This window comes from Pan paniscus, chromosome 5, assembly GCF_029289425.2.
Source record: "Pan paniscus chromosome 5, NHGRI_mPanPan1-v2.0_pri, whole genome shotgun sequence".
NCBI lineage: Eukaryota > Metazoa > Chordata > Mammalia > Primates > Hominidae > Pan > Pan paniscus.
Window position 1 is genome coordinate 147,789,661 of NC_073254.2, and position 27,575 is coordinate 147,817,235.

Here is a 27,575-nt window from a genome sequence, read left to right on the forward strand (position 1 = left end):
CTACATTACCGACAATTCATGCAGTGAATCTTTCTCCCATCCTTCCCCAAGGAGACCTCTAGCCTTTTACCAGGGTAACTGTGCATTGTGGAAAGGGAAATGTTCTGTCCCTGTGGAGAACCCTGAATAATATGCTATTCTTCTACCTATGTTCTGTGTTTTTTATTTTAATGAATTTTCTGAATGTGTTTTAATCAATTTCACCACCATCCATTCTGATGCTTATGTTAGAAATCTGGATACTTTCCTTATCTTGTACCTTTCTTATTTTCTACAATTTATCAACCATACATCCTACACCTATCATATGCTAAAATTCTCTTGAATATGTGTCTTCCATTCACAGAGGCAGGCATCCCCTCTCTTCTATTATTGTTTTAGCTTCCTAACTGGTCTCCCTGCCTCTGTTTGAATTGATTATCTATGCTATAATTAGAATATTTTAATGGCTGTATTCAGGTATGATTGATGATTTTAAGTGTACAGCGCTATGATTTTAATACATTTATAGATCTGTGCAACCATTATCATAATCCAGTTTTAGAACCTTTTCATCACCCGAAAATGTTCCTCTTGCCATTTGTCATTGAGTAGGCAGTGTTATGCCTACTTATCTCTCTAGGAAAACACTGATCTGCTTTCTTTTTTTTCTAAATTTTTCTTTGCTTATTATTAAAGTGTTCATTATTCTGTGCTCCTGAACACATTAACCCTTTATTAATCTTTTCCTGTTATACATCCCTATCTACCTTAATGAAGAGAAGACTTCATATTCTCTCTGGATCTTATATTATCACCTACTCAATATGGTATTCAAATTAATAGTCCTAAGTTCTACTCCTATTCTTAGTTCTACTTCCTGAAACTTATTTCAGCTAAATCCTGAATTGTTACTAAAGGGTTTTTGCTGATGCCAAAGTTCATCAGCTAAAGTTGTAATGTCTCATAGAGAGTTCAAGATATTCTCAACTTTCTTCTCGTCAGTGGATCAGGAAAGAAAAGTCCTAAGCATGATAAGCCTACATTCATCAGAATAGAATGTCGGTAGGAAGGCTCTTTCCTTACCTGATCACTTTCCCTGACCTTCAATCTCTTCCAGAGGTATAGTCGAAAACTGTAACTGCTACAGAACAGACATAGTGATACAGCTAGCATCTCCCAGGAGCTGAACTCTCCTTAAAAAATGACATTTACACATATTTAAGCAGATTTTAACAGAAAAATATGACACCATTTCTGGTTGCTTTCCTTTATGAATCCATATACATGAATAATTCTACTGACAGCCATTTTATATGCATAAAATAAGAAATTTGTGTGTGTGGATAGGAATTTTAAAAGTAGGCATATATAGAAAAGAGACCAAAGACTGAGCTCAAAGGCACTTGAACATTAAGAGTTAAGGGAGATCAGAGAAGAGCCACCAAAAAAGATGAGAGAAAAATACAACCACTACAGTATAAAGAAATCAGCAAGGCATAATATTCCAGAATTCTAAGAAAGGATTTTAAAAGTAGGTAGTGTTTAACTGTGCCAAATAGTACCTAGTATTCAAATAATATGAGGACTGAGGATTGACCATAAAATCTGGCAACCTGAGTATCACTGGTAACCATGACACACCTTATATACCCCTTAGCCTAAATTACCTTATCTGCAAAATAGAGATGATCACAGCATCCATCTCATGGAGCAATGTGGAAGATTAAATAAGAGATTAATACATGTAAGCACCTGGTATAGTGCCAGCTCAGTAATGAGCAGCTGGTGTTTTTATTACAAAAGATTGAGATCAGTCTGGATCATAGACCTTTGGATATTTTATTATTGAACACAAGATGTCTGACAACCTTGTGAGAATTTGGTTGAAGCAGAGTCTAGTATGAATGGAAAATACAGAAATGATTTTACCTCAGGAGAAAAGCTGAAATCAGAACCAATGAAGAGAACAATAGCTTGGATAGGGTGGTTCTCAGCCTTGGATAACAATTAAGAAAACACGTCTTACATGACTTTGTGTTTGATCCTATTTCGCAACTGGTAATTGCATACTTTTAAGACATTAATTACAACTTTTAAAAGCATTTGATAACAACAACAAACTTTTATTAAGGACAAATGGTATGTAAAGTTTAGTGATCTGAATGAGCGTAATGTCACAAGTCAGAATAATATTGGTATCTTTTCAGTTACACTAAAAAAACAAATATTTATTCCTTTTATATATTGTGTGACTTCATAATTTTATAATCAACCTTTTTAATTTTGTGTGCACCTTCATAAATAACAGTGGATTTATTATACATTTCTTGTGGCCTTTAATGTACTGTTTGATTCTTGTTTGTCTAATTATGTAGTCAACAGCCTTCTGATTTTATAGAATTCTCTCTTATTTTGTTCTCATGAGATCTAAAATCGTCTGTGTAATTGGCTTGTGGTAAATATCTCAAAGGAGACCAATGGTAAATATCTCAAATGAGAGCATTAGAGATATTTTAACCTCTTACACAGAGGCTAAAAGCAACTTGTCCTATTAGAAGTGTATCTTAATTAAGTATTGCTTAGAAAGTTTCTAAGACATCATGATTATACTGAAGTTAGATTCTGGACAAAGTGTATGAAAAAGTTTATGGCTATAAAAGGTTTGCTGAGAGTTTTTCCTTAAATAACGCATGCATGAATCTTTTCTTTGTCTATGAATTTTTAGAGTACTTATGGGCCCTCCGGTCTCTTAAATTTAAAGTTCATTTTCATTTTCTACTCTCTTCTATTTCTAAGACAAATCTTTTTCTTCTTACGTTTTTTACTTTTCAAAGTTTGGGGAAAATACTGATTTTTGGAAGCCTATTTTAATGCATTCTTTCATAGCCATCTTGTGCTCATTTTCTGTCCTAATATTTATCCAGGAAAATTTGGTTTGGGAAGCAAAGCATAAATATATTTATTGATGTAGGTCTGATATCAATGAAAACATCACCGAAGATTAAAAGTAATGGTTAACTTGCAAGGAACTGGGGAATTGTAGCAAAACTTATTTGCTCAAATATATAGCTTATGTGTTATCAATTTATTTTTAGGCAAGGTTTTTATTCTAAAATAAATTCACAATTGACAAATATAGTAATGGAAAATTCAGACAAATCTGTTTCAAAACTGCATAGCCAACTGGAACTTATCTCCTCTACTTTTCTTCAACTGCTCTTTTGATTTTTTTTTAAAAGAAAAACTGAAGGTAATAAGCTCAAGGAAAGGAACATAAATATCTAGTGAGCCCACACTCAATTTTAGTGATTACAGGCACTAAAATTTCTATAGAGATTATAGGAAGTTGGCAATTCAAATGCTCTCACTTAATACATACTGTGCAATGAACTGATCATTTTTCTGTTATTGCTATCATTTCAAACAGAAATTTCCATGTAGTGGACATTTTAGTAAATGAAAACTATTCTAATTTTCTTAAAGGCCAGAAATCTAGTGCAAAATAATTTAGTCCAAATTTTGCTCAAGCTTTTTGCTAATCTATTGAGAAAATAAATAAATTTTATAAATTCACATTTTTTTCTGCTAAAAAAGTAATACTCAGTAACACCGAAAATATGACATCACATATTTGGTGGTATGTTTGTTCTTGACACTATAGATAAGGAGTGGGGGACAGTATTAGCTAATGTTTTTCATCATCGCCCCCAGGTGAGAACATTCTCAGTTGTTAAAAAGTTCAGAGAGGGCCAAAATTTTAGTTTCTTCACATATTTCCAATTGAAAGTGTACTTCAATCATGCCATAATGAAAACCATGTTCTTTAGCCATAAATTATCCAGAGAAAATCAGTATTTTATTATTCGTATGAAGACTTGTTCATTGTTTCTTGAAATTTCCCTAAAATCAGGTGATATTTGCTAATATTTTAGTTTAACCAATTCCTTTTCATTTAAAACTCAATTATACCAATTCAGCTATCCAGATAGAAGTATCAACACAGTACATGTCATGCCTAGAGCAAAACTAAAATTCAGATCACTCCTCTCCCATTCCAGAAGCACAAAAAGAGCTTGTAAATATTCCGTACATGCCATCGGGCACAGATTTGTACCTTCGAGGTTTCAGCTATAACTCAAGTTTGGCTAACTTTCAACCCAGCACTTCCTTTATTCATCCTTTGCCCTCTTCTCCCGTCTTTTTCACTTCTTTAGTTGTCTGTTTATAGCCCATGCCATTTACTAGACAACAGACCTCCGGCAACTCAAAAACCATGATTTATTAATCTGTACATGTCTTACTCTAAGGAAAGCTCAAATAGCTGCCAAAAAAATGCTAACATTGGCTAGGTGCAGTGGCTCATGCCTGTAATCCCAGCACTTTGGGAGGCCCAGGTGGGTGGATCACAAGGTCAGGAGTTCAAGACCAGCCTGGCCAAGATGGTGAAACCCCATCTCTACTAAAAATACAAAAATTACCCGGACGTGGTGGCGGGTGCCTGTAATCCCAGCTACGTGGGAGGCTGAGGCAGAGAATTGCTTGAACCTGGGAGGCAGAGGTTGCAGTGAGCCAAGATCACGCCATTGCACTCCAGCCTAGGCAACAGAGTGAGACTTCATTAAAAAAAAAAAAGCTAAAATTGTATCTCACAGTCAAAAAAGCTAAAATTGTATCTCCCAGTCAAAAAAGCTAAAATTGTATCTCACAGTCAAAATTTGTCAATTTTTTAAAGGAAGTTCAAAAGTTTCCTTTATTTCTCTTATTTTCAGATTCAAAAACCCAATATTTAAATATGTCTGTATTCTATCTTCATTGTGTTGGGTCTTTGAAAAACTCTCTAACAGTAATCTTCCCTATTCAGAGGGAAATCAGTACTACAGCTTCTATATTACACGAGAAGGACCTACCATGAGTAGAAAGGTGTGAGTGTTCAGAAGCTCAGAGTCAGCTACAAATTCAAACACTCTTAATGTATTTATACTACATCAGGTTAACAAAAACAAAAACAAGTCACATTGTTTGTGACCAAACCCTATTGATAACAAACAAGTGGGTATAATATTACTCTCTAATGATCTAGATTTAGCCCAGTAACATGGATTTCTCTAACACATTTCAGCCACTGTAACTGTCACACCAGATCAGAAGTGACAATTTAGCACCAGCAGCAGCTGCTGAAGTGTTCTCTTTGCACTCCCCAGGAACCATTGCTTTCCTTCTGCCTTTTTCAGCCCTCACTCTAATTCTGGTGCAGGATTTTTTTCTGCTCATTTCACAGTACCTTGCCATTACTGCCTCCCTTGCTCTTTGCCTTAATGTCTCCTATGGGTGTTCTTGTCCGACAGAAATCTAGAAATTCAGGCAGCAAAGTGGACACTTGGGCATTAAATGGCCAAACAGAGTTAGTGAAATACAAGATTTCTGGTCCCAGCTGCAGTCTCTGAAGACATGGAATATCTCATCTTTCAACCAAAGGTTTGTTTTCTGTCTGGTTATAGACCCTTTCATCAGAATACAGAAGTTGCATTTCTCCTGTGTGGTACTCAGGAGTCGTAGCTATTATATCCATGACAGGCAAAAACCCCAGTGAGTATATGTTCTTCTGAACTATCTGAAACCACTTCTAACATACAAACCAACCTTCAAGGAAGGAGAATCTACCTGACAACATTTCTATTTAGAACACAATTTCAGGCCCAGCTTCATTTATTTAGTCACTTTATAATATTGTTTCCATCAGATTAAAAATTCAGATGCACAGATCCTAAAGACATTATTTCTGCATTATGTCATAAACCTAAAGGAAATTTTGAGGATTCCCCTGGCTCATTCCCACTCCTTTGTTTAGATTCCATACATTATCCTTATAAACAGTTAACTAACACATTTAAAGAACAACTATAATATTATTTCACATAAAATCTCATAGGTCTTGGAGTAGGCTATAATCCTGTTGGTAACCATCCCCCCACTCGTGTCCCTGCCCAAACTGAAATTATAACTCTAAAGTTTCTACACCAATCTATTTTTTTTTTTCTTTTTAGGTATTGCTAAAGCTGGAGAACAGTTGCCAATCTTACCTTGGAAAACAATTCTTTCTATTTCTCCTAGTTCCTGTAACCTGTCCTCATATATTCTTAATTTCCAAACATTTTAGATGAGCTTGTAGTGTTCATAACCAACCGCAGATACCTGCTATAGGTTAATTTGGCTAATGCAGGGTGAATTTTAGATTCTTACTCTTAGATTGCCCATACATCTGTCTGTTACTTAATGCAAGAAATGATTTAGTAAAGTTAATGATCCATTGGGAAGGCAAAAGTAAATTCATATAATGAAGCATCTAGGACTCTTCTCTGTGCATGTAAAACCACATTTTAATGAGCTAAATGAGTTTGAATATTTAAACTCTGAATAACTCTTACTATTTGTTATCCAAATTTAAAGTAATATTCCATATATAATCCATAATCTTAGAGGCTGTTTTTTAATGGCTGATTCCTACCTATGAAGTATAAAAAACATTCTTCAAAAGCACACATGATAGAAGAGACTTCATGTAAATATCAAAAGAAACATAAAAGGAATATATGAAAAGATGACTTTGTGAGAATAAGAAATATTTGCAAAATTTTTGGAGTAGATTATGAAGAAACTGAAAGAGCTTCTGTTTACATTCTATAAACAATGTATTAAGCAGATTCCTGCCTTCATGGTAAAAAATAATCGCTGAAAATTAGGAGGTTAGTAGGTCTAAATACAGGTGAATTGTAGCATCCTCTGACATTTTAAAGTGATTTCAGAGAAAATATAATGCTTTATCTATCACACTAGAATTAAAGGAACTATTCATCAACAAAGAACTGTAGACTCTTCTCAACTGTCTGATAAATTCTCAACCAAAGCAGGGATTCCCTGACAATATCACTGACATGATTTCCTAGCTTCTACTATAAACATTTTGGGGAGAAGAAACCTGTTCCAACATATTACACCAAATTTGTCCTCCCTTTAACTTTCACCCAGTGTTGAAGATGTCATAATGGAATATAAGTCTGCACTCTGCCACAAAGCAACTATTTAAATGTATAAAATAACTAATATCATCTAGTATCAAGTCTTCCAATTTTAGATTATCACTCAATGTCTTCAACTATTCTTCAAATGAAAATGGCTCCAGAACCTCTTAACATCTTTAACAGCTCCTTACAAACTCCAGTTAAAAGCCTCTAGAGTGAGACTCAGAATTGAACACCAAGACTCTATGTGGGGTCTGACCAGTAAAAAAACAGCTAGGAATTATTAAGTATCTGGAATCCTACATGTACGGGTTTAGTCAAAGATTTCATTCACTTCAGTTTAGTAGTCTAGGCGTAATGTTGTTCTGTGAGTTTCTCTCCTAATAAAACACTTAGATCATTTTCATCTAATGCCTGGCAAAGGACAATTTTTAAAAATTTTAACCTTTTTTTTTCCCTATGAGTGCTTTCTTTCTGATGGTAGTGGACATCTATTATTTGTATCTCCATATCTTCACATCCTGCAATTCTGTATTGCTAGATACTAGAGGCAACCACACCTCATTCTCCTCCCAACTGCTATGGTTTAAATATTTTATTCCCTCCAAAATTCATATGCTGGAAACTTAATCACCAACACAACATTGTTGGAAGGTGGGTCCTAATGAGATGCATTTTTATTATGTGGGCAAAGCCCTCATTAATGGATTAATGCTGCTAAGAAAAGGGCTTGGGGAAAGAGTTCCCCCACTTCTGCTTTGTGACAACACAACATTCCTTCTCTCCAGTAAATGGAACAATAAGAGGCCATCTCAGAACCAGAGATGGAGCCTGCTGGCATTTTGATCTTGGACTTTCCAGCCTCCAGAGCTCCAAAACAATAAATTTCTGTTCTTTATGAATTACTGAGTCTGTGGTATTATATTATAATAGCGCAAACAGATACCCTCCAATCGTGCCTCTAGTTGGAGTAAGCAATAAATTAGTTGAGTCAGGAGATGGGCATTAATCCAATCAAGGCCCTTTCATTTTTAAATTTTGAGCCAAAGAGATTATCTTCTTCTCTAGGGATGAAAAAATGAGACGTGAGATGCAGGAACTCTTAGCAGTAGGCTTGAAAAAAAAAAAAAACTGAGAAAGTTTGCCTGGGAAAAGAAAGCCAATATGTAATGAAAAGTAAAAACAACTTAGGCTGTTTTCAAGATCCTGGTTCCAATTATTCCTGAAGCTTAGCTGTACCCTTAAGTGCTCTATGGGTACATGTGCTAATAAACTCATTTAAAGCAAAAACAAACAAACAACAACAAAAAAACCAACAACAACAACAACAAAAAGTTTCCAGCAAAACAGGTAGTGACTTGCATATAGATTTGACTGTCTATGGTTTTTAAGTATTCCTCCTTCTCAACTTGATGTCTTATATTATCTTTCTATTGTTACTATAATAAATTATTATCAACTTAGTGGCTTAAATAATACAAATTTATTATTTTACAGTCCTATAGGTTAGTAGCTGACGTGGGTCCCACTAGCTAAAACCAGTGTTGTCAGCTGCACTCCTTCCTGGAGACTCTGGGAAAGAATCTGATTCCTTGTCTTCTCTGGCTTCTAGAGGCCATTTGTGTTGCTTAGTTCATGATTCCTTTCCTCCATCTTCAAATGCAGCAATGTTGGATCTCTGACCATTCTTACATAGTTACATGTCCCTCTAACCCTGATCTTATCTGGAAAGGTTCTTGTAAGGACTCTTGTGATTAAATTGGACCCACCTGGATAATCCAAGATAATCTCATCTTGATGTCCTTAATTTTAAGCCCATGTGCAAAGTCTCTTTTGCCATGCAAAGTAACATATTCATAGGTTCTGGGAATTTAGGCATATAAATATTTGAGTGAGGGGGAAATTATTCTGCCTACCACTAAAACACAAAGAAGACATTTCATTTCTCATTTCATTTCTCACTATTCAGTTCAGTAATAAAAATATGTGAAATGGGAGAAGCCAAAAATACCCTTCAAAACAACAGCAACACGTTAATCAACATTATTTGGAAATCATTGTATTATATCAAATGACTCTTTCAAAACTGTTTGTCTGGGAAGAAAATTTCTGCTGGTTTTATCTTTTTCTAAAGATGCTTTTGGAGATCCTTACTGGATTTCCCTAGCTACAATCAGAATGCAATATCTGAGATGTAGAAATAAAAGTATTTCCATATCCATATACTTGAAGCCTAAGGCTGCTATTATTTCTAAGCATAGAGAGTAAACACAGCCTCTCTTTGTTTTACTAATTGCTTTGTTTCCCCAAGCTGCAAGTACAACATCTGCCAGACCAGAATGCACTCCTTCCACACACCACAGAACCACGTCTGGATAAACGACCTACACATCATGGTGTAAGGGCAAGCGCTTTGCAGGCAGCCAGAAGGCAGTTTTCAAGAGGCAAAGACCTCAAGTGGAAATGAAGCTGAATCACCCTCCAAAATCTTTAGAGTGGTTATGGAGTTGTTGATTCTGTAATGATTTCATACTGTCTGCAATTTTATTGATTTTGTTTTTCAATAGAACTGTTAAAGATTACGATTCTAAGATAAGCAGAATGTGGGCAGATGCTCACATTCTCACACACTGTTCTGCCAAGATATTTTTACATCTTTCTGCACATAAAACAAAATGAAGACATGTGCTATAGATGCATGCTACCAGTAAGCCCCCATCCCCAGAAGAAGGAAGTTTACTGTATGTTAATTTCCTGGATGAGGTATTAAATTTTACTTAGAAAAAAAAATTAACAGAACTTCTAAAATAAAAGAGGTTTGCTTCTAAGGCACTTTATAAAATATTCTTAATTACCAAAACCCACTGAAAAGGCAATTTGGGTCATCATATCCAAATGTCATCTCTACTATTTCCAATTCAATATTAAACTTCATGCCACATCAAAATATAAAACGCTGCAACAGCTTACACACTGTTGATGTTCATTCATCTACTGCACATCAGAATAGCTCATTGCAAATATGGCATGAAAGAAAGAAAAGTAAGCAAAACATACTCAGAAAAGACTTGAAACAAATTGCCTCAAGGAACACACTCCAGAGAAAAGATTGCAAAACCATAGCCTTACCTTGGGAGACTTGGGCAGGTCTACCGTCCTTTCTTCTGCTAAGGTTAGCAGGGTTAACTTTGTTTCCTCTACTGAGGGGTGTTTCGGAGGGCGAGGTGGGGGATGTGAGGCTGAGCTTTCATATCTCCGCATCATGTAATATTGCTCTTCAGTGATCTCTTCTACCAGAGTCCTGACTAGAAATGGTTCTGCATCCCTAGAGAAATTACTAACTAACTGAACAGTCATATTGAAGCGGCCCACAGGAATTTCCCAGCACTCCGTGGGGTTGGCAAAGTCACTTATGAGTAGGTAAGAGTCTGTAATGTCCTCCTCCAACTGCAGTCCTGGTGTGGCAGCCAACACGTCCTCTTCAATGGAAAGATCCCTGACAGACACCTTCACATTGAAGGGCAAACGGAACTGTTTACAGAGCTCAGAAATCGGGTACTGTTTCTTATCATGAATCACCTCTACAAAACCTCCTTCCATGTACAAAGGGAGCAGCGCAGCCTCATAGGACTTTTTGAGGATTTTTTCACAGGCCAGAACATTCACCACTTTTTTTATTCCCTCACAGAGGACTTCAGTCGTCTCTGACTGATGCACCAGAAACTGGTCCCCAACAGATACAGATGACAGCTTGTCATGAGGGGAATGAAACGCTTTGGTGGCCACCACGTGAAGAGGCTCCTTTTCACTCTTAGCGATCTCTAGGTCATAGGCCGTTGGGAACTCCCTCGGTCGCCGCTTGAACTTGCCTTTATAGCTAGTGGGGATCAAGAAGTGTCTTTTAGGAAAATTGCTTCTAATTTCTGAAGCTAAGATTCTTGATGCCTGGTACTTTTTGTGGATCACAATGGTTTTCCCAGGCTGTAAAATGCTTTGGGGCAGGTGGTTTCCTTGAGGTGCTTCTATGACTTCAGTCACTATAGGGAACTCTTTACTAGTCATTTCAAAAAGATCTTCTGTTGATAACAGCTGAAGAAACCAGTTAGCATCGTAAGAATCAGTGATGTCTTTGACTTCGACATCTAGACTGGGGAGGATGCGGATTATATCTTTTCGAACTGAAAAGAAAAAATAAATCACTATGATATTTTTGTACTTCAAAACGTTTGCTGTGAAATACTCTCCTGATGCCATAAATAAATTTCTTTTACAAAATAAAGAACTCAGATGATCATCATATATCATTTCTTATGTGTGATTTTCCTTTTTTCAAATTTTAAGATGAAAGAGATTGAATATAAAACCAACACGCATAAGCCCATACTCAGTTTAAGAAGCGGACATTAGCCAGTACCTTGGAGCTCTAGGGAACCTCCTCAAAAGCATATCCTCACGTCTACTGACGTACAATCACTGTCCTGATTCTCATGTTAAATATTCCTGTGCTTATATTTATACTTTTATCATCCATAACATACATGAATATAGATATGTGTGTGAATATGTATGTAAATGTGTTCATAAATTTTATATGAAGGTTTATAAATTATTAGGTCATTTTAAGTCATATTCTTGAGGGCCAGACTTTATATATCAAATTATCATAGAAGACAGTTTTGACCCAAAACAAACCTTTATACCAAATCATATCCTGTGAGTTGAAACAATATTGCAAAATCCTAAGATACAAGCTACTTGAGATTAATATGCGAAAATAAATACCAAGATGCAATATTTTTCCAATGTCAAAGTTCTTTCTTTCTCCACTGGTGTTATATTATACATGCCTACCAAAGGAGTGGTGCAGAGTGGGTCACAATCAGAGGAGCCATTCAAGAGCCCTAGGTATGCTGGTGAGTACTCACCAATGTATTCATTGCCTCATGCGTCACTGGGGTTAATGGATATCCGTATTTTTTCCAACCATCCACTGTCTCACGAGTCTTCCTTTGAGACTACAGAGATGCTTAAAATATTGTCCTGCATTTATTTACCTGTTCCTCATGTACCACCCAACATCGTATCATTATAAATGGTCCTGAATTAATAAACTTATGTATTGGCCAGGCACTGTGTCTTATGCCTGTAATCCCAGCATTTTGGGAGGCTAAGGTGGGAGGACTGCTTCAGCCCAGGAGTTCGAGACTAGCCTGGGCAATATAGTGAGACCTTGTCTCTGTACAAAAATTAGAAAAAATTAGCTGAATCTGGTGGCATGTCCCAGCTACTCAGGAGACTGAGGTGGGAAGATTGCTTGAGCCTGAGAAGCAAAGGTTGCAGTGAGCCATGATCATACCCACTGCATTTCAGCTTGGGTGACAGAGTGAGACCCTGTCTCAAAACGTAAAATAAAAAAAATATAATAAAGTTATGTGTTAATATTAACAGGGTATTATAATAGTCTATATTTTCTTGATAATTTACTAACATAACTTTTATAGCATTTTCATGATATGGCATTGATTTTCAATATCTCCAGCCACCCTTCCGTCATTTTTTTCTTCCTTCCATGCTTTTGAAAATGAACAATTTGGAATATTTAGAAGACAGAATATCCTCTTATAAAACATTACATATATATTACTTTTAATATTATTAACTGTTTATGCAGCATCAAAAAACCTGTGTGATTTATGTATTACTTATATGTCCTGTGTAATTATAGAGTTTCTGAAGATGCAGCAAGGAAAAAGTATTATTTTCTTGTAAAAAAAAAAAAAATCAGTGGTTGCCTATAGGCTAAAGATCTACAAAATTGTAAAGATTTTTAATTTTTAGAAAAAAAAGGAGGTTGAAAGAGCACTTCTTACATTAATAAGTTATGTTATAAAGTTTAGCATGCACTAACTTTTAACATTATACCTACTGGCTTCCCTGAACCTCAAGGTAAGTTTAGAAACTAAAATTCTGGTTGTTTGAATCAAAATGAGCTAGGTTTAAGAATTCTAGAGCTAGCTCTAGATAGGCTCATGCTATTCCTCAAGTCTAGGGAAGAGCTAGAGATTAGTAGAATAGATGCCATCAAGGACTTCCTGAGAACTCAGAATTGATCCACCAGAACATCAGTTTCAATACAAGCTAGATCCCAATCTGTCTTTGTACATGGTGGGTGCTGTGGGCTAGGAATAGCTTTAATGCATTGGAGGACTTTATTGCTGCTGGAGAAACCCTACAGGCCATGTTATCTGAACTCTTAAATTTTTTGTATTCAATTACTGACCTATCTTCAATACTTCTGTGCCCAAATCCACTGAAATGATGCTAGCCTATCTTATTTTACTTAAGATCTCAGCAGCATTTGACAAAGTGGATTAGACTCCCTCCTCTTTGATACATTTTTCTCACTTGCTTTCCCCTTATGTCACTTGTGATTCTTCTCAGTTTTGCTGGTTTCTTCTCCCTATACACCACCCACCCCTTACACACACCTTTTAGGGTGTCTTGGTTCTCTTTTTCCCTCTATCTACACCCACGCCTACACTGATCTTAAGTGGTCTCATGTCTTTAAATATCATCTTTATGCTGATGACTACCCAAAGTATAGCTCCAGCCAAAACATTTTCCTGAATGCAGTATGTCTACTTCAGATCTCCACTTGGACATCTAATAGATGTCTCAAAATTAACATGCTTAAACTGAAATCTAATCTTCCTCCAAAACCTAAGCTATATGCTGTCTTCCCAGACTCAGCTATTGGAAACTCTTTTCTTTCAGTTCAGTCCATAAATCTCAGAGACATCCTTAGCTTTTCTCTTTTTTAACACCTGAAATATCTTACATCAGGACTATACTGATCTAAGCCACATTGTCTTTTGCCTGGCTTGCTGCAGTGGCTTTCTAACCGGTATCCTTGCAGTCAAGTCTCAATAGGGAAAGCAAATATTATTTTTAGATGCTAAATAAATTATGTCTGTCTTCTGTTTATAAGCCTACAGTGTCAGTCCTTTCACTTAGTATAAAAGCCAAAGTCCTTACCTGGCCCCTGGCACCACCTGGGTCTCATCTGCTACTCCTTTGTCTCACTCTAACTCCCCACTGTCTCCCGGACCTCCTCATTGTCAGTCAGATCTTTGCACAGCCTGTTTCCTCTGCCTGTTACATACTTCAGCCAGATATGCTCACAGCCAACTCCTCTTCTTCTTCAAGTCTGCTTAAATATCATCTCGGGAGTGAGACCTACTCTAAATGCACTATTTAAAATTGCAAGCTTCTCTTCTATTTGCCCTTTTCTGTTTCTCTATTTCATGTCACCCTTCACCTTCTATCATTCCATATAACTTGTTAATTTATATTATGAACATTTTCTATTTTTGTTTCCCTAAACTGAAACATATGCCTTCACAGAGGCGGGAGGCTTTCATTGTTTTCTTCATCAATGTCTAGAATGTCTAGAGCGGCACCTGGCACATAGTAGATACTCAATAAATGAATTAATGAATAAAAAATAATTGCCAGAACAAAGTCTATGAGTGACCACTAAAGGAAGCAATTCAGTAAATATATTCTATATAAAATTTCACTGGAAAAAAAAAGTTTTCTATGTTTAAACTCCTGCTACTATTCATAGCAGCTATTGTATATTTTATTTAAGACACTTTTCTTAAGGTTGCAGTTTCACTTAAACAATGGCCTGTTCAATGCAATAAATACTTGTATTTAATGTCTTCAACATAATAGAGAGATCAAGGTATAAATATATGAGCAAAGTAAAATATTTTCATCCAAGTTTTTTTAATAAAAAAGATCAGGCAAAATCATGATATAGATGCCTAAAGAGAAGATTCAATACAAGGAAATAGCACATGCAGTGAAAATCAACAACTCTTCTTAGATTCACCAGAGAATTGAGGTCACAGGGCAAACCACCACCCCAAAAACTAGACAGGTAGGCAAATACAAACAGTCATAGCTCACTGGGGGCAAAAACCACTGCTGGAGCCAGCATCTGGAAGAATAGAAGGGTAACTGGGGACTAAAGGTAGAATTGTTTAAGAGATAAAACTCCTAGAGTTGGGGAGTATGTTTAGCAGGGCCTCCCACACTTTTCTGAGTCTTACTTTCAGGGGCCCATCCAGGTTCTCAGGGTGAAGATGAGAAAAATTTCCTTGTGCTTCTGGCAGGGTGAGAGAAGAAGCAACCATTCTGAAACATACCCAGAGCATTCTGTTCTCCTTAAAAAATGCCTGTCCTCAAGGAAAACTATTTGAGCACAGCCTAACCAACTTGTGCTTTGCCAGAGCCTAACAACTATCATGGGGGAAGGGAATTACCCAACCAAGCCACCTCTAATATTCTATGTGGGGAAAAAGCAATACCCAACTCCAACCTTCTCTGTACTTCTACATAAAGGAAAGGGAACACCCAACTCAAGCCTCCACTAGCTATTCTATCTCTCCCAAAGGGGACAAAAAAGCTGAGAAACACTTGTGAAGGTCACAGCCTAGAGACACAGGCTCACTAATAACTGAAACCTAATCATAAAATTATAGAAATCCCCCCTCCATAACATACGACCACATCAACAGTGCTCCTGTATAATAACAGGAAACTACAACTCAAAGAATGGCATTTAAGACCGTATCTAAGAAGGAGTCTCTAGAGACTAAAGTCAACAGGGCAGACAAAAGAAAGCACTACATGAAAATGTAGCCTCTGACACCTACCATTATAGTAAACTATAAACACAGCCTAACTTCTAGATAGATAAACATAATATATCAAGTTAAGACAATTTATCACAGTTTATTTTACCTGAAACATCATGTCGGGCTTTCAAAAAAAAAAAAAAACTACAACATATATTATAAGGCAAAAAAGCACACTCTGAAGAGACAAATCAAGCATCAAAGCCAGATTCAGATATAGCACATATTTGGGAATTATCAGACCAGGAACTTAAAATTTAATAATAATGCTAAGGAGTATAATGGAAAAAGGGGACAACATGTAGGGAAAATGGGTGATGTAAGCAGAGAGATGGAAACTCTAGGGGAAAACTGAAAGGCAATGATAGAAATTAAAAACACAGGACCAGGCACGGTGGCTCACGCCTGTAATCCCAGGACTTTGGGAGGCTGAGGCAGGTGGATCACAAGGTCAGGAGATCGAGACCATCCTGGCTAACACGGTGAAACCCCATCTCCAATAAAAATACAAAAATTAGCCAGGCGTGTGGTGGCATGCACCTGTAGTCCCAGGTACTATGGAGGCTGAGGCAGGAGAATCGCCTGAACCCGGGAGGTGGAGGTTGCAGTGATCCAAGATCATGCCACTGCACTCCAGCCTGGGTGACAGAGCAAGACTCTGTCTAAAAAAAAAAAAAAAAAAAAAAAGAAATTAAAAACACAGAAACAGAAATAAAGTCTTTGGTGGGTTTCTCATTACACTGGGCACTGCTGAGGAAAGAATCAATGAGCTTGAAGATATGTCAATTAAAAACTTACCAAACCAAAAAAGAAAAAGAAATGAAAAAAATAGAACATAATATAATATCCAAGAAATGTGAGACAACTGCAAAAGATGTAACATGTATGTCCTGGGTATACCAGAAGGAGAATACAGTGGTAAAAGAAACATTTGCATTAACAAGACTGAGAATTTTCCAAAATAAATGCAGCTTCAAAACATTAAGCAGGATAAATACCAAAAAAAATCTACATTGAAGAGTATCATATTCAGGCTTCTTCAAATCAAAGACAAAGCAAAAACTTGAACCAGAGGAGCAAAAACACCTTACCTATAGAGGAAAAACACAACATTTACAGTGGACTTTTCTTTGGAAACCATGCAAGCAAGAAGAGAATGGAGTGACAAATTTAAAGAGTTGGAAAAAACCCACCAACCTAGAATTCTGCATCCAGTGAAATCATCCTTCAAAAGTAAAGGAGAAATAAAGACTTACTTACGTGAGTAACAATTCAGGGAATTTGTCACCAGTTCACCTACCTTGCAAGAAATATTTCTAAAAAAATTCTTCAGAGAAAAGAAAAATGTTAAAGGTAGGAAACTCAGATGTACACACAGAAAGGAAGAGTGTTGGAGAATAAATGAAGGCAGAATAAAACGTTTTATTTTTCATATTCTTAATTGATCTAACAGAAAACACTCTGTTAAAAATAATAATTGTAGCAATATTTTGGATGATTATAGCTCACAGATAAGTGAAATGAATGACAGTACTGTTTTAAGAGGGAGGAGGGAGGAATGGGGAATACTTTCTTATAAGGTAACTGCAGTACTCGTGACGTTATTTGTGCTATTTGAAAGTGACCTATATTAGTTGTAAATATATATTACAAACTCTAGGGTAACAACTAAAAATGTTTTTTACAGTATAATTGATATGCTAAGAGAAAAGAGAAAGTGGAATCATATAAAAGCCTCAATTAAAATTACAGTAGGCAGAAAAAGAAGGGGAAAAATAGCATATTTAATTTGATGACGAGGATAAAGACATTTTATGAAAGGCATGGCCACAACATGAGACTTTAAGAATGAAAAGAAATTACAGGCTAAGATAGAATAGGAGAGGGTATAATCCAGATGGCAAGGACACCGTGATCAATGATAAGAAGGAAATTGAGAATAGTCAGTAATTAAAAAGAAATCCAGCATCTCAGGATTTTAAATTAGAGCACAGGGACTGGACAGGAGACTCACTGAAAGAAGCACTATGGAAATGAATTGACACTTTGAATGCCAGGCTGAGGAATGTATAACTACTTCAGGAGGAAATCCAAAATATTTCAGGTTAAGAAAGACCAAATTATAATTAGGAATTTGGCAGATTATCTGATAACTCAATGGGAGGAGAGATTGAAATCAGGGAGTCTACCTTTCTTTCTATACTAAGTGCCATGAAGCCCATAGACATCCAATTTACTGGCAACCCAATCTGCCTCATTATTTTTGCATGAACTTTGAATTTTTATATTATTCTCTCATGTCTGCTAATACATTAAAATGAAAGCTTTTTTTATACTATTCTGTTGATTTTTTTATATGTTTTAAGTTTTCCACAGTCAAAAGTTAAAATAAAAACTCATTATTTGCTTACGGTTACCTAGAATTTGGCAATGACATCCTCAAGTTTTTAAACTGAAATAGGTTTCATTAATTTTTATGGCAAATATTATATCTAAGAATCTCTCCTAGAGAAAGATAAAGACACCAACACTTATAGTGTTGTTTTTCTTATAAAACAAAAAGTTGCATGCTTTTATAGAAATATTTTAAAATATAAGAGAGGAAAAACAATTAGAATATTTTATAGATTTATAAAATTTTAGACAACAACTGCTTATATTGTGGTATATATAGCTCTAATCATGTGTGTGTGTGTCTGTGTGTGTGAGAGAGAGAGAGAGATAAATTTTTTAAACAAGCATTTGTTATTTTACGATTGGGAAAATGGAATTTCCTCCCCCAAAAAAGACCAAAGAGTACAAGCTAAATTAGAACATGTCATTTTCCAAAAAAGTTCTTTTTGACTCTAAAATGTTAGATAAGAAGGCAACACCTGAGAGCATGAGACTGAGAAACATTCCTGGAGGTTTGTATTACAAGTTTTTCTGTTCCAAACTAAACCAAAGTAAAAACATTATGTACTTATCAAACTTTAGTTTAGACTTCCCAGAATTCCTTTGTGAGTGAATATGAATTATCCTTGCTGGGTATGTTTTCTTGTTATCCAAAGGGAGCCCCTGTGAAAAACAATTTCCATTCCATTTTTTTCTGAAAGAGTAACAGGTTACTTCTTTATGTTGCTGAGTTGTTTCACTAAGTTCTTTCAGGGAAAGTCCCTTCACAGGGTGAATGCTAATCATAATGTGGTGCTTTTCTATATTTGCCACTGTAACAACCCTCTTAACTAAGTTTGAATTTAGGGGACACCACTAAAATTGTCTTTAAAGAGAAAATAAAGAGTTACCTTTAAGCTTGGTTGGTGATGGGCAACATATGTTTCCCTGGATATTTAATATTCAATTCTAGAACACTCTTGGTCTCAACTCACTAAGTGAGAACCAATCCTTTGCAATTGGACCTAAATTAGTACAGGGATGGAAATCTGCTGAGACACTCTTATTCAAGACTTGAGGACAAGATGATTGTTTCTACATATTTTTCTCCAAAGAAATTTTATAAATTCTAGTGCTACAATTTCTCCCAACTTCTAGTTCCTCCATTATTATTTAATAATAATAATCTCTATATTTGTTAGACATTTTTACTGTTTAATCTTTGTCATTTACTTTCTAAGACTACAGTTGTTTTTCTCAAAAGTATGAACTTCATCTTCATCTCTCACCCACTCAATGAATTGTTTAGTTACATATTTGCATTGCATTACAATCCTTATTATAGGGCAGTTATTAGATTTACTAAAAATTTCTGAGCTCTGCCTTGTTCCAGACTTTTAAATTAAAATTTGCTTTACAGTTCATTCATTTGATCTCAATTTTCTTTATGGATATTCTGCGAATTATTTTTTTAAATTTATTTAACTTTATTTCAACTTAAGAAAAGCTATACTGTGAATTTCTATTTTCTTAGCTGGTTCTCCTCTGGTTCATCTGCTGTCCATATTTCTAAACAAAGAGAGCCTTTTGAATGGCTCTGTAACTTTTAGAAAAAATCATCATAATCCTCACTGAGAAATTGAGAGTTATTTAAAATGAATACACTTGCATTTGATATGAGTTTATTTGTAACACTACTTTGCCTTTTACATTTTAATTTAGTCCATAAAATCTAAGAAAAGCAAATAAACACTTTTTTAGACACTTTTAACATGTATCCCATTGATGTTTGTAATGGTTAGTTTTACATATCAACTTGCTTAGGCTATATTACCTAGTTATTTAATCAAACACTAACCTAGGTGATGCTGTGAAGGTATTTTGTTCATGTAGCTGTCATCTACAATCAGTTGACTTTCAGTAAAGGATGTTACCTTCCATGATTTAGGTGGGCCTTATCTAATCAGTTGGTGGTCTTAAGAGCAAAAACTGAGAATTGCCAGAGAAAAGGAAATTCTCCCTCAAAACTGCAGCATTAACTTATGCCTGAGTTTTGAGCCTGTGCAGCCTGTCCTACAGATTTAGATCTTTTCAACTCCCATACTTGCATGAGCCAATTCCTTAAAATAAACAAATAACACTGTATATATTAATGTATAATTAGGTATATTTAGCACACATAGATATTCTTTTTCTCTGGAAAATCCTAACAAGGCATTAATAGTTGGTAATGTAAAAATAAATATATACATAATACAAAATAGGTACCTTCCTCTGCTAGCTACATGATATTTCTATTAGAAATAAGACTGCAGCCTAAAGGAACAAAATGAAAGGGAGCTAACTAGAGTATCCACTGGTTCTAAATATCATGTTGTCATAGTATTTTCATGGACACATTACGAAAAGCATCACTAACAAAAATTGAACCTGTTATATGAATATAAATGATATAAACTTTGGTACCATGAAGTTCATATTTTCCTTAGCTATTGAACTCATAAATATGTCATCATAATAAGTCAAATCTGGATATAGTGAGTGAGAAAACCCCCTTGTTACCTAAAGAGGAGCTTTGTACTGTGAAACATATACACGCATAAACAATGTGTTACTTGCTTCATTCATTCTTTCATGTACTTGATTTATTGAATGCTTATGGAACATTTACTCCATCTCAAGCACTGAGAAGATATAAATACATACATAAGAAATTAATGTGATATTTTTATAAATTACTGAAAATTGTGTTTTACTAAATACATTAAATTTATAAATTATTCTTATTATCATTTAGCAGGAGTAGCAACCAGTCCTTTGAGAGATTATAATAGATCCAGGCAAAACTCTGGGCTAGAACTAATTTAATTAGGTAGTGAGGTGTAGGGCTGAAATTATACCTTTTCAATCCTTTCTCCCATCAAATTTACCACAGGGGTAAAAAGTCAAAAAAGAAAGTTTTTTAAAAAAGGTTCAATGAATCTAAAAGATATCTGCAATCCTTAATCTAAATGAAGACAGAAATCAGAGGGAAGAATGATAAATTACTTGACAGAATAGAAAAAGGAATGCTTATGTGCCTGAGGAGGCAAAATCCAAAGAAAAATGAACTGTTGTTGTCCCATAAGACCTCCAAAGACAGAATTTGGAGACATAAGACCCCTGGAAAGCAAGGTGAAGCCAGGAGGCTAAAAACACAGGGATTATTCAAATGTCTGAAGAATGGTTAAACCCGGGTCTCCACTCTAATCTAGGGAAGATAGATGACCACTTCTTCCACCTCTCCCTCTGCAGGAAACAGTATATACAGGATCTCAGAACCTCCGAAACCAGACATAGGTGAGCAGGAGGGAAGCGTGGGACTGAAAGTGAAGGAGTTAATTATAAATCTGTAAGTGGGAGTGGTGAGATCTTTAGCTCTGTCCCCACTTAGCTCCAATAGTCTCATAATCCCCAGAAGATACCACAAAGATTCTTCTTAGGTGAAACTGAACTCAAAAAGGAAAGACTCACAAAACCTAAATTTGAGGAATGCTGCAGTGAAAAAGCTGGCAGGATAATATCTAAAATTCATAAACACAGAGCTTATATAGAAACAGTGCCTTACTTGTACATTTTTGTTTCAACTGACCCCTGTAAATATGAACATATTACAAGTAATCACAAAGCATTTGATAAAAACATTTAACAAGAAATGATACACCAAATCTTAAAAAAAAAAAAAGAGCCCCAAAAGAGGAAGATGTTTTGCAGTGAACTCTTGAAAACTTAAAAAAACTATCTAAAATATTTTTGAGAGAGACGGGGTTTCACAGTGTTAGTCAGGATGGTCTCGATCTCCTGACCTCGTGATCCGCCCGCCTCGGCCTCCCAAAGTGCTGGGATTGCAGGCGTGAGCCACCGGGTGGCAGGCGCCTGTAGTCCCAGCTACTTGACAGGCTGAGGCAGGAGAATGGCGTGAACCCAGGAGGCGGAGCTTGCAGTGAGCGGAGATTGCGCCACTGCACTCCAGCCTGGGCGACAGAGGGAGACTCCGTCTCAAAACAAACAAACAAACAACAAAAAAAAACTAACTGAAATATTCTCAGAGAAATAAGATGTATTTTAAAAACAAGAACAGTGTAAAATATGTAAAATGATGTAAGAAATAACTCTTGGAAATTAAAAATATAACTAAAATTAAAAATTCATTAAAACAGTTGGAAATGTAGTTATGAAAATTTTCCCTGGAGGTAAACAAAAGACAAAAAGATATAAAATAGAAAAGAAAAAAGGCCCTAGAAGATCAGTATGGGAATTTCAGTATGAGATTTGAAATTAAAGACAGAGAGAAGAGAAAATATAATTGAGTGGACATTATCAGAGAAATTGTTCCAAATATGAAGCACCTAAATATTCAGATTGAAAACTGTCATCACTAAGAAAGAACAGACCCACCCCAAGTCACATTACTGTGAAACTTCAGAATACCACATATAATCTCTCCAAGACGATACAGGATGGTGGAAGATAAGGGAGTAAAGTTTTCAAAATTCTGAGGGGAATTTATTCTCAACCTGGAATTCTGTAAGTAGCCAAACTATCAATCTTATATGTGTACAGAATATTTTTCAAACATTCAGGCTAAGTACTTGATATTCCATGCACCGTTCTCAGGAAGTAAGGGAAGGTTGGCCTGCATAAAAAATGGAAGAAAGTCAAGATAGAGGGAGTAAGTTATTTGATTTCAGAAATAGCTAGTCAACACAGACACAAGTCAACAGGGAATCACCAGGATGATTTTAAATGGAATTCCCAGGGCAGCACCTATGCAGTTGGTCTCAAAAATAAGCAATTTCAATTGGAACATGAGAACGAAGAGTTACAAAGGAATACATTCAGGAAAATAAATTAATAGAAAAGGTAGCCTTCCTGACAGTTTGGGTTCTTTGAAAAATTACACTGAGTGGCCTTTTTTTATAGAGTTGAAGAATGCTCTAAGACTTAGGATAAAATTGAAGAAAATCAAGCAAAGAAAACGATAAGGTCGTCATCGCAGAAAAACAGTTATGGAGAAATGGAATTATACTCATTATACACCACTTGGTTGAGCAGTGAATTGTCACAATAATGAAAATATTAATGCTTAGCCATAACTTATAATATACTGAGAATATAGGGAAGGGGAAGTAGGAATATAAGAGAATTAAGTCTTCATTGTCATATGTGAAAGTCAATAGTTACTATCTTAAAGTTGATGACTTGAAAAAGAGCAATATTCCTTTATTATTTAGAAATGTGCCAGAAAGTAAGGGAAAAATATTTAAAGGCATTACCTCAGAAGAGCAGAATATGAGGAAAATTTGGCCCTCGTGTCAAGGGCATAAAGGTTTGCTGATAACATTGTTATAATTCTTTTTACTATTTGAATTTTTGGACATTGATAAACATTAAAATTATTTTTAAAAATTAAATGAGAGAAAGAGGAAGTCTCAGTATTCTAAAGACCAAAGTGTTATTTTTCTGCTATTCATGTGTCACTGATTATACAATATGCAGATACAACTGTTCTGATACTACTTTTCACTTGCGTGATTTCAGCCCTTTGCTTATAAAATGAATTAATTTTTTACATATCTGGGCTAAAACCATACCCCCCAAATTTGAGAGGCATTGAGATTTTTTCAAAAAAGAAAGAGAGTTATACAACTCTGAAACTTTCACTCAGGGAAGAAATAATTATCAATCTATATGTCAAAACATGACACTATTTTAAAGTTTTAGTGGTCAAGACCTCTCTCTTTCAGAGGCAAATATAAATAGCTCACTCAATTTTTTCATTTGCAAATATTATGTATTCCATTTACTATGCTAATATGAATTTTATCTTCCTGAGAAAGGCACAATACACATCATGAAGTGACTTATATAAGACTAGTAGTTTGAAGTTTGCACTGTTATGTGTATCTATTTTCCAAAGAGAGAGAATTTTTTCTAAATCATTAAATGTGTGATGAGGGTTAGGGGGGTTCAGACCTATGACAGAGATTTTGGCCAATTTTCCAGAAACAAATACTTCATTTAAACACTTTCATTTTTTTTTTTGAAGCCCAAATCTTCACATTAATAATTAAAAACTAGTAATAGGAGTAGAATATCTTATATTCTCTCTTATCTTTATTTATTTGTTATGTTCTCTTTTCAGCAAATCAATATTTCATGGCTCCCTGTAGTTCTCAGTATTTTTCATCTTGCTCTTTCCCCTAAGGTTTCTATAAAACTTCCAGTTCCCTGCTCAGACCTACTCTTTTTCTTGTCACTTTGGAAAGGAAGCATTCTAGCCAAGAAGGGTTTGGACTGTGCTTGACACTCAAGGCCTGTGGAAAGCAATTTAGTAACATTTCTTGATGTCAAGGCAATTTTGAATCTTCAATTTAAGAAAGAATCATGTAAAACAACCACAATGGATTCAAAACATGGTCTACATTTTATATGCAGGGCAAAAATGCCTCCAACAATACAAATACTTTAAATTAGGTATTTGTGATAAGACACCCATCCTCTATTTCCAAGGAATATTCTGCAGTCAATACACATGCAATCCAGTCTCATGCAGTATCTGTCCTGAAATTGCTATACAATAAGAACTATGTTTAAAATAATCCCTATGAAATTAATGATCCAGTATAATTAAAATGGGAATTTAATTTAAATAGCATTAAAGAATGGGAATTAGACTAAAACATTTTGTAAACGGTATTATTTCAACCAAGGGCTTTCTTCTCGGTCTTGGTTAACATAAATTCACAGTTAAGTCCTACCTAAACAAATATGTTAATATCCCCTGATCTGATGATGATTACATTCAATAGACTGCACTTCCATCCAGTAGATCAAGCCAGGAGGCTGGGAACAAGTTTGGCTTCTTTCCCCTTCCAATAGATCTTCACATTTTGCTCTCTGTACTTCTTAAATACCCATAAAGCCCAACTATGATTCTCTGTCTTTCCCATTGATGTCTGTACTGTATAAATTTCCTGGACCCTGGCACTCAGCTGGCCTCACTACTCTCCTCTGTTCTTCTCTCCCTGCTTAAAGCCCTTTACTGATTTGCCCTTGTGACACATTTTAGCCTCTTAGTATATACTTCAAGACCTCCATGATTGATTCCACTCCCCATTGCATGTGTTCATATTTGTTTCAACCTGCCCTCTCCGTTTTTTTCTCACACCAACTACACTAGAGCTCCCATCCCTTCCTCACCTGCTGCCCCCATACCACTCCTGCCTTCTCCAACCTTGTCCCTTTCTTCTTTGCCTGATTACCTCCTATGCATCCTTTGAGCCTTCCGTTTAAATGCCATTTCCTCGGAGTAGTCTTTCTTGCTTCCCAATTTATTAAATGTTGTAACCACTTTATCCATGTGCTTAGGTTCTGGGTTTACCTTCATTTGTAACTATGCGATAGGCAGGAGATGCCAATAGTTTTAGAAAATAACAAATTTTAAAATGAGAAAATACTATCTATTATTTATAAAAATCAAAGAAATCTCAATTACTCATCTCAACTGCACATTTAGGGATCGCTAACAGAACATTAATGTGGGGTCTACAATTTGCCATTGCCTCAATTTTTTGTAATACTAAAAACTCAAAACTACTTGAAAAGGTAGGCAAAAGAGTATCATCATTTTCTTTGCATAAACAGGGAGTTTAAATGGTGCACTGAAAACCAACACCTATTAAGTTATTGACCCAGAGTTAGAATCTAGGACTCCAAGTTCAGAACTCTTTACTATCCATCCTACTCATGTGTCATAATCCTGAAAATTCAAGGTATTAACACCTTTGAAGTAACAATGCTCTCTCCAGATATTCCTATTTCAAAATGGAAATAATTCTATGAAGATTGCATATTAAAACACGCTGGGCCGAGCGCAGTGGCTCATGCCTGTAATCCCAGCACTTTGGGAGGCGAGGTGGGCCGATCACAAGGTCAAGAGATCGAGACCATCCTGGCCAACATGGTGAAACCCTGTCTCTACTAAAAGTACAAAAAAATTAGCTGAACGTGGTGGCGGGTGCCTGTAGTCCCAGCTACTTGGGAGGCTGAGGCAGGAGAATCACTGCTCTCCAGCCTGGCAACAGAGCAAGACTCCGTCTCAAAACAAACAAACAAAAACACCACACCTATGTGTAAATTAATTTATCATATCATTTTCCCTTAAGACAGAGGGGCTCTGGGTTAGTAGAGATTTATAGCCAATAATGGATGGCTGGAAAAAGAAAAAGACTGTCAGAAAAATAGAAGTAAGGGATGCATTAAGGAAACTTTGCATATTTACCTCTTTTGTTGACCACCTCCATACAAGAAAGCCTCATTCTAACTAAATATGTTCTATTTTTTAAAAGTAGCTCTTTTCTAGTCATATTTAACTGGCAGTAATAAAAATAAATTAGTAGTTTGATCTGTCTGTTCCTGATAGTTATAGCACCTCATATGTGAATAGCACCATACAATTTACAACATACTTGTATATTCATTATTCAATATGATCTTTGGAACAAATATATGGTTGGCTTATTGATTGATGAGGAATCTAACTCTCATAGGCTCAATAGTTGAAATAAAGACAGACACCCATTCTTCAGGCTCTAAAACCTTTCTTTCCCAAACGTCATAATGCTCATGCTCATAGAACATCATTCTCAGTGGATACTCACATTTCATCACACCTTGAATTTCATAAACAGGCTTGAGAATCAGGGTACCATAAAAGTCTTTAGGAAATGGATTCGTTGAGTCCCACTTATTTGAAAAATCTGTAAGGTTTACAGTTCTTGTTCTGTTCTTAGGAATCTTCCATTCAACAATCTCCTTTAGAGTATAAATACGTTCATCTTCACACTCGTAGAATTCTCCTTCTTGTGACAAAGGCAAATTAAATGAGTGAGTTTGATGATTCCTTGCTACTGCACAGCTTACCATTATTTCTCCATCAATCTCTTCAACTGAGTTGAGCGTGATTTGCTCACCCTGCTTTATGATGAGGTTCTCTAGTTTTATATCCTTCTGATGATAGAAGCAAGGATGCCCTAGTCTACTTGGTCCAATATGAATGGTCCTTGTGATTTCTTCCATAGTAAGGTATGGAGTTTTATCAGCCACAATCTTAAAAAGACCTAAGGACAGAATTACGTGAATTAAAAAGAGAGTTCTTACAATGAAAGTTCTCACAAGAAAATCACAAGGAGAGAGTTACAACACAAGTACTGCGTACATTTTTAAAGTGATATATTTTTAAAGGTTAGAGATGCTTGTTTTAATGCAGAGTTCTTCTAGGTAAAATTATGGAGTATTGCTTATAGATCACTAGATCATAAGACCAGACAATACAAATGGAGACAAGGGGAAAATACCTTGAAATAGAAAAGAAACTGTTCTTGGAAATGGGAAATCTGGATGACACTGGCTCTGTTCCAACTACTTTGTGATCCCAAGCAAGGCATCTTACTTC

At 35.7% G+C, this 27,575-nt stretch overlaps 1 protein-coding gene across 2 annotated transcripts in view; it reads right to left on the minus strand.

Moving 5' to 3' along the window:
• The window catches only part of THEMIS (thymocyte selection associated), a 204,074-nt gene that overhangs the window by 101,972 nt on the left and 74,527 nt on the right, over positions 1-27,575 (minus strand). The window contains exons 3-4 of one of the 2 annotated variants that reach the window (XM_003827634.5): positions 26,782-27,240; positions 10,131-11,179 (exon numbers count right to left, since the gene is read on the minus strand). In XM_003827634.5, coding sequence (XP_003827682.1) covers positions 10,131-11,179; positions 26,782-27,240 — 1,508 coding nt within the window. Of the gene's footprint in view, positions 1-10,130; positions 11,180-14,036; positions 14,168-26,781; positions 27,241-27,575 lie in introns of those variants that run through there. The other variant, XM_055114110.2, reaches the window with a different exon arrangement.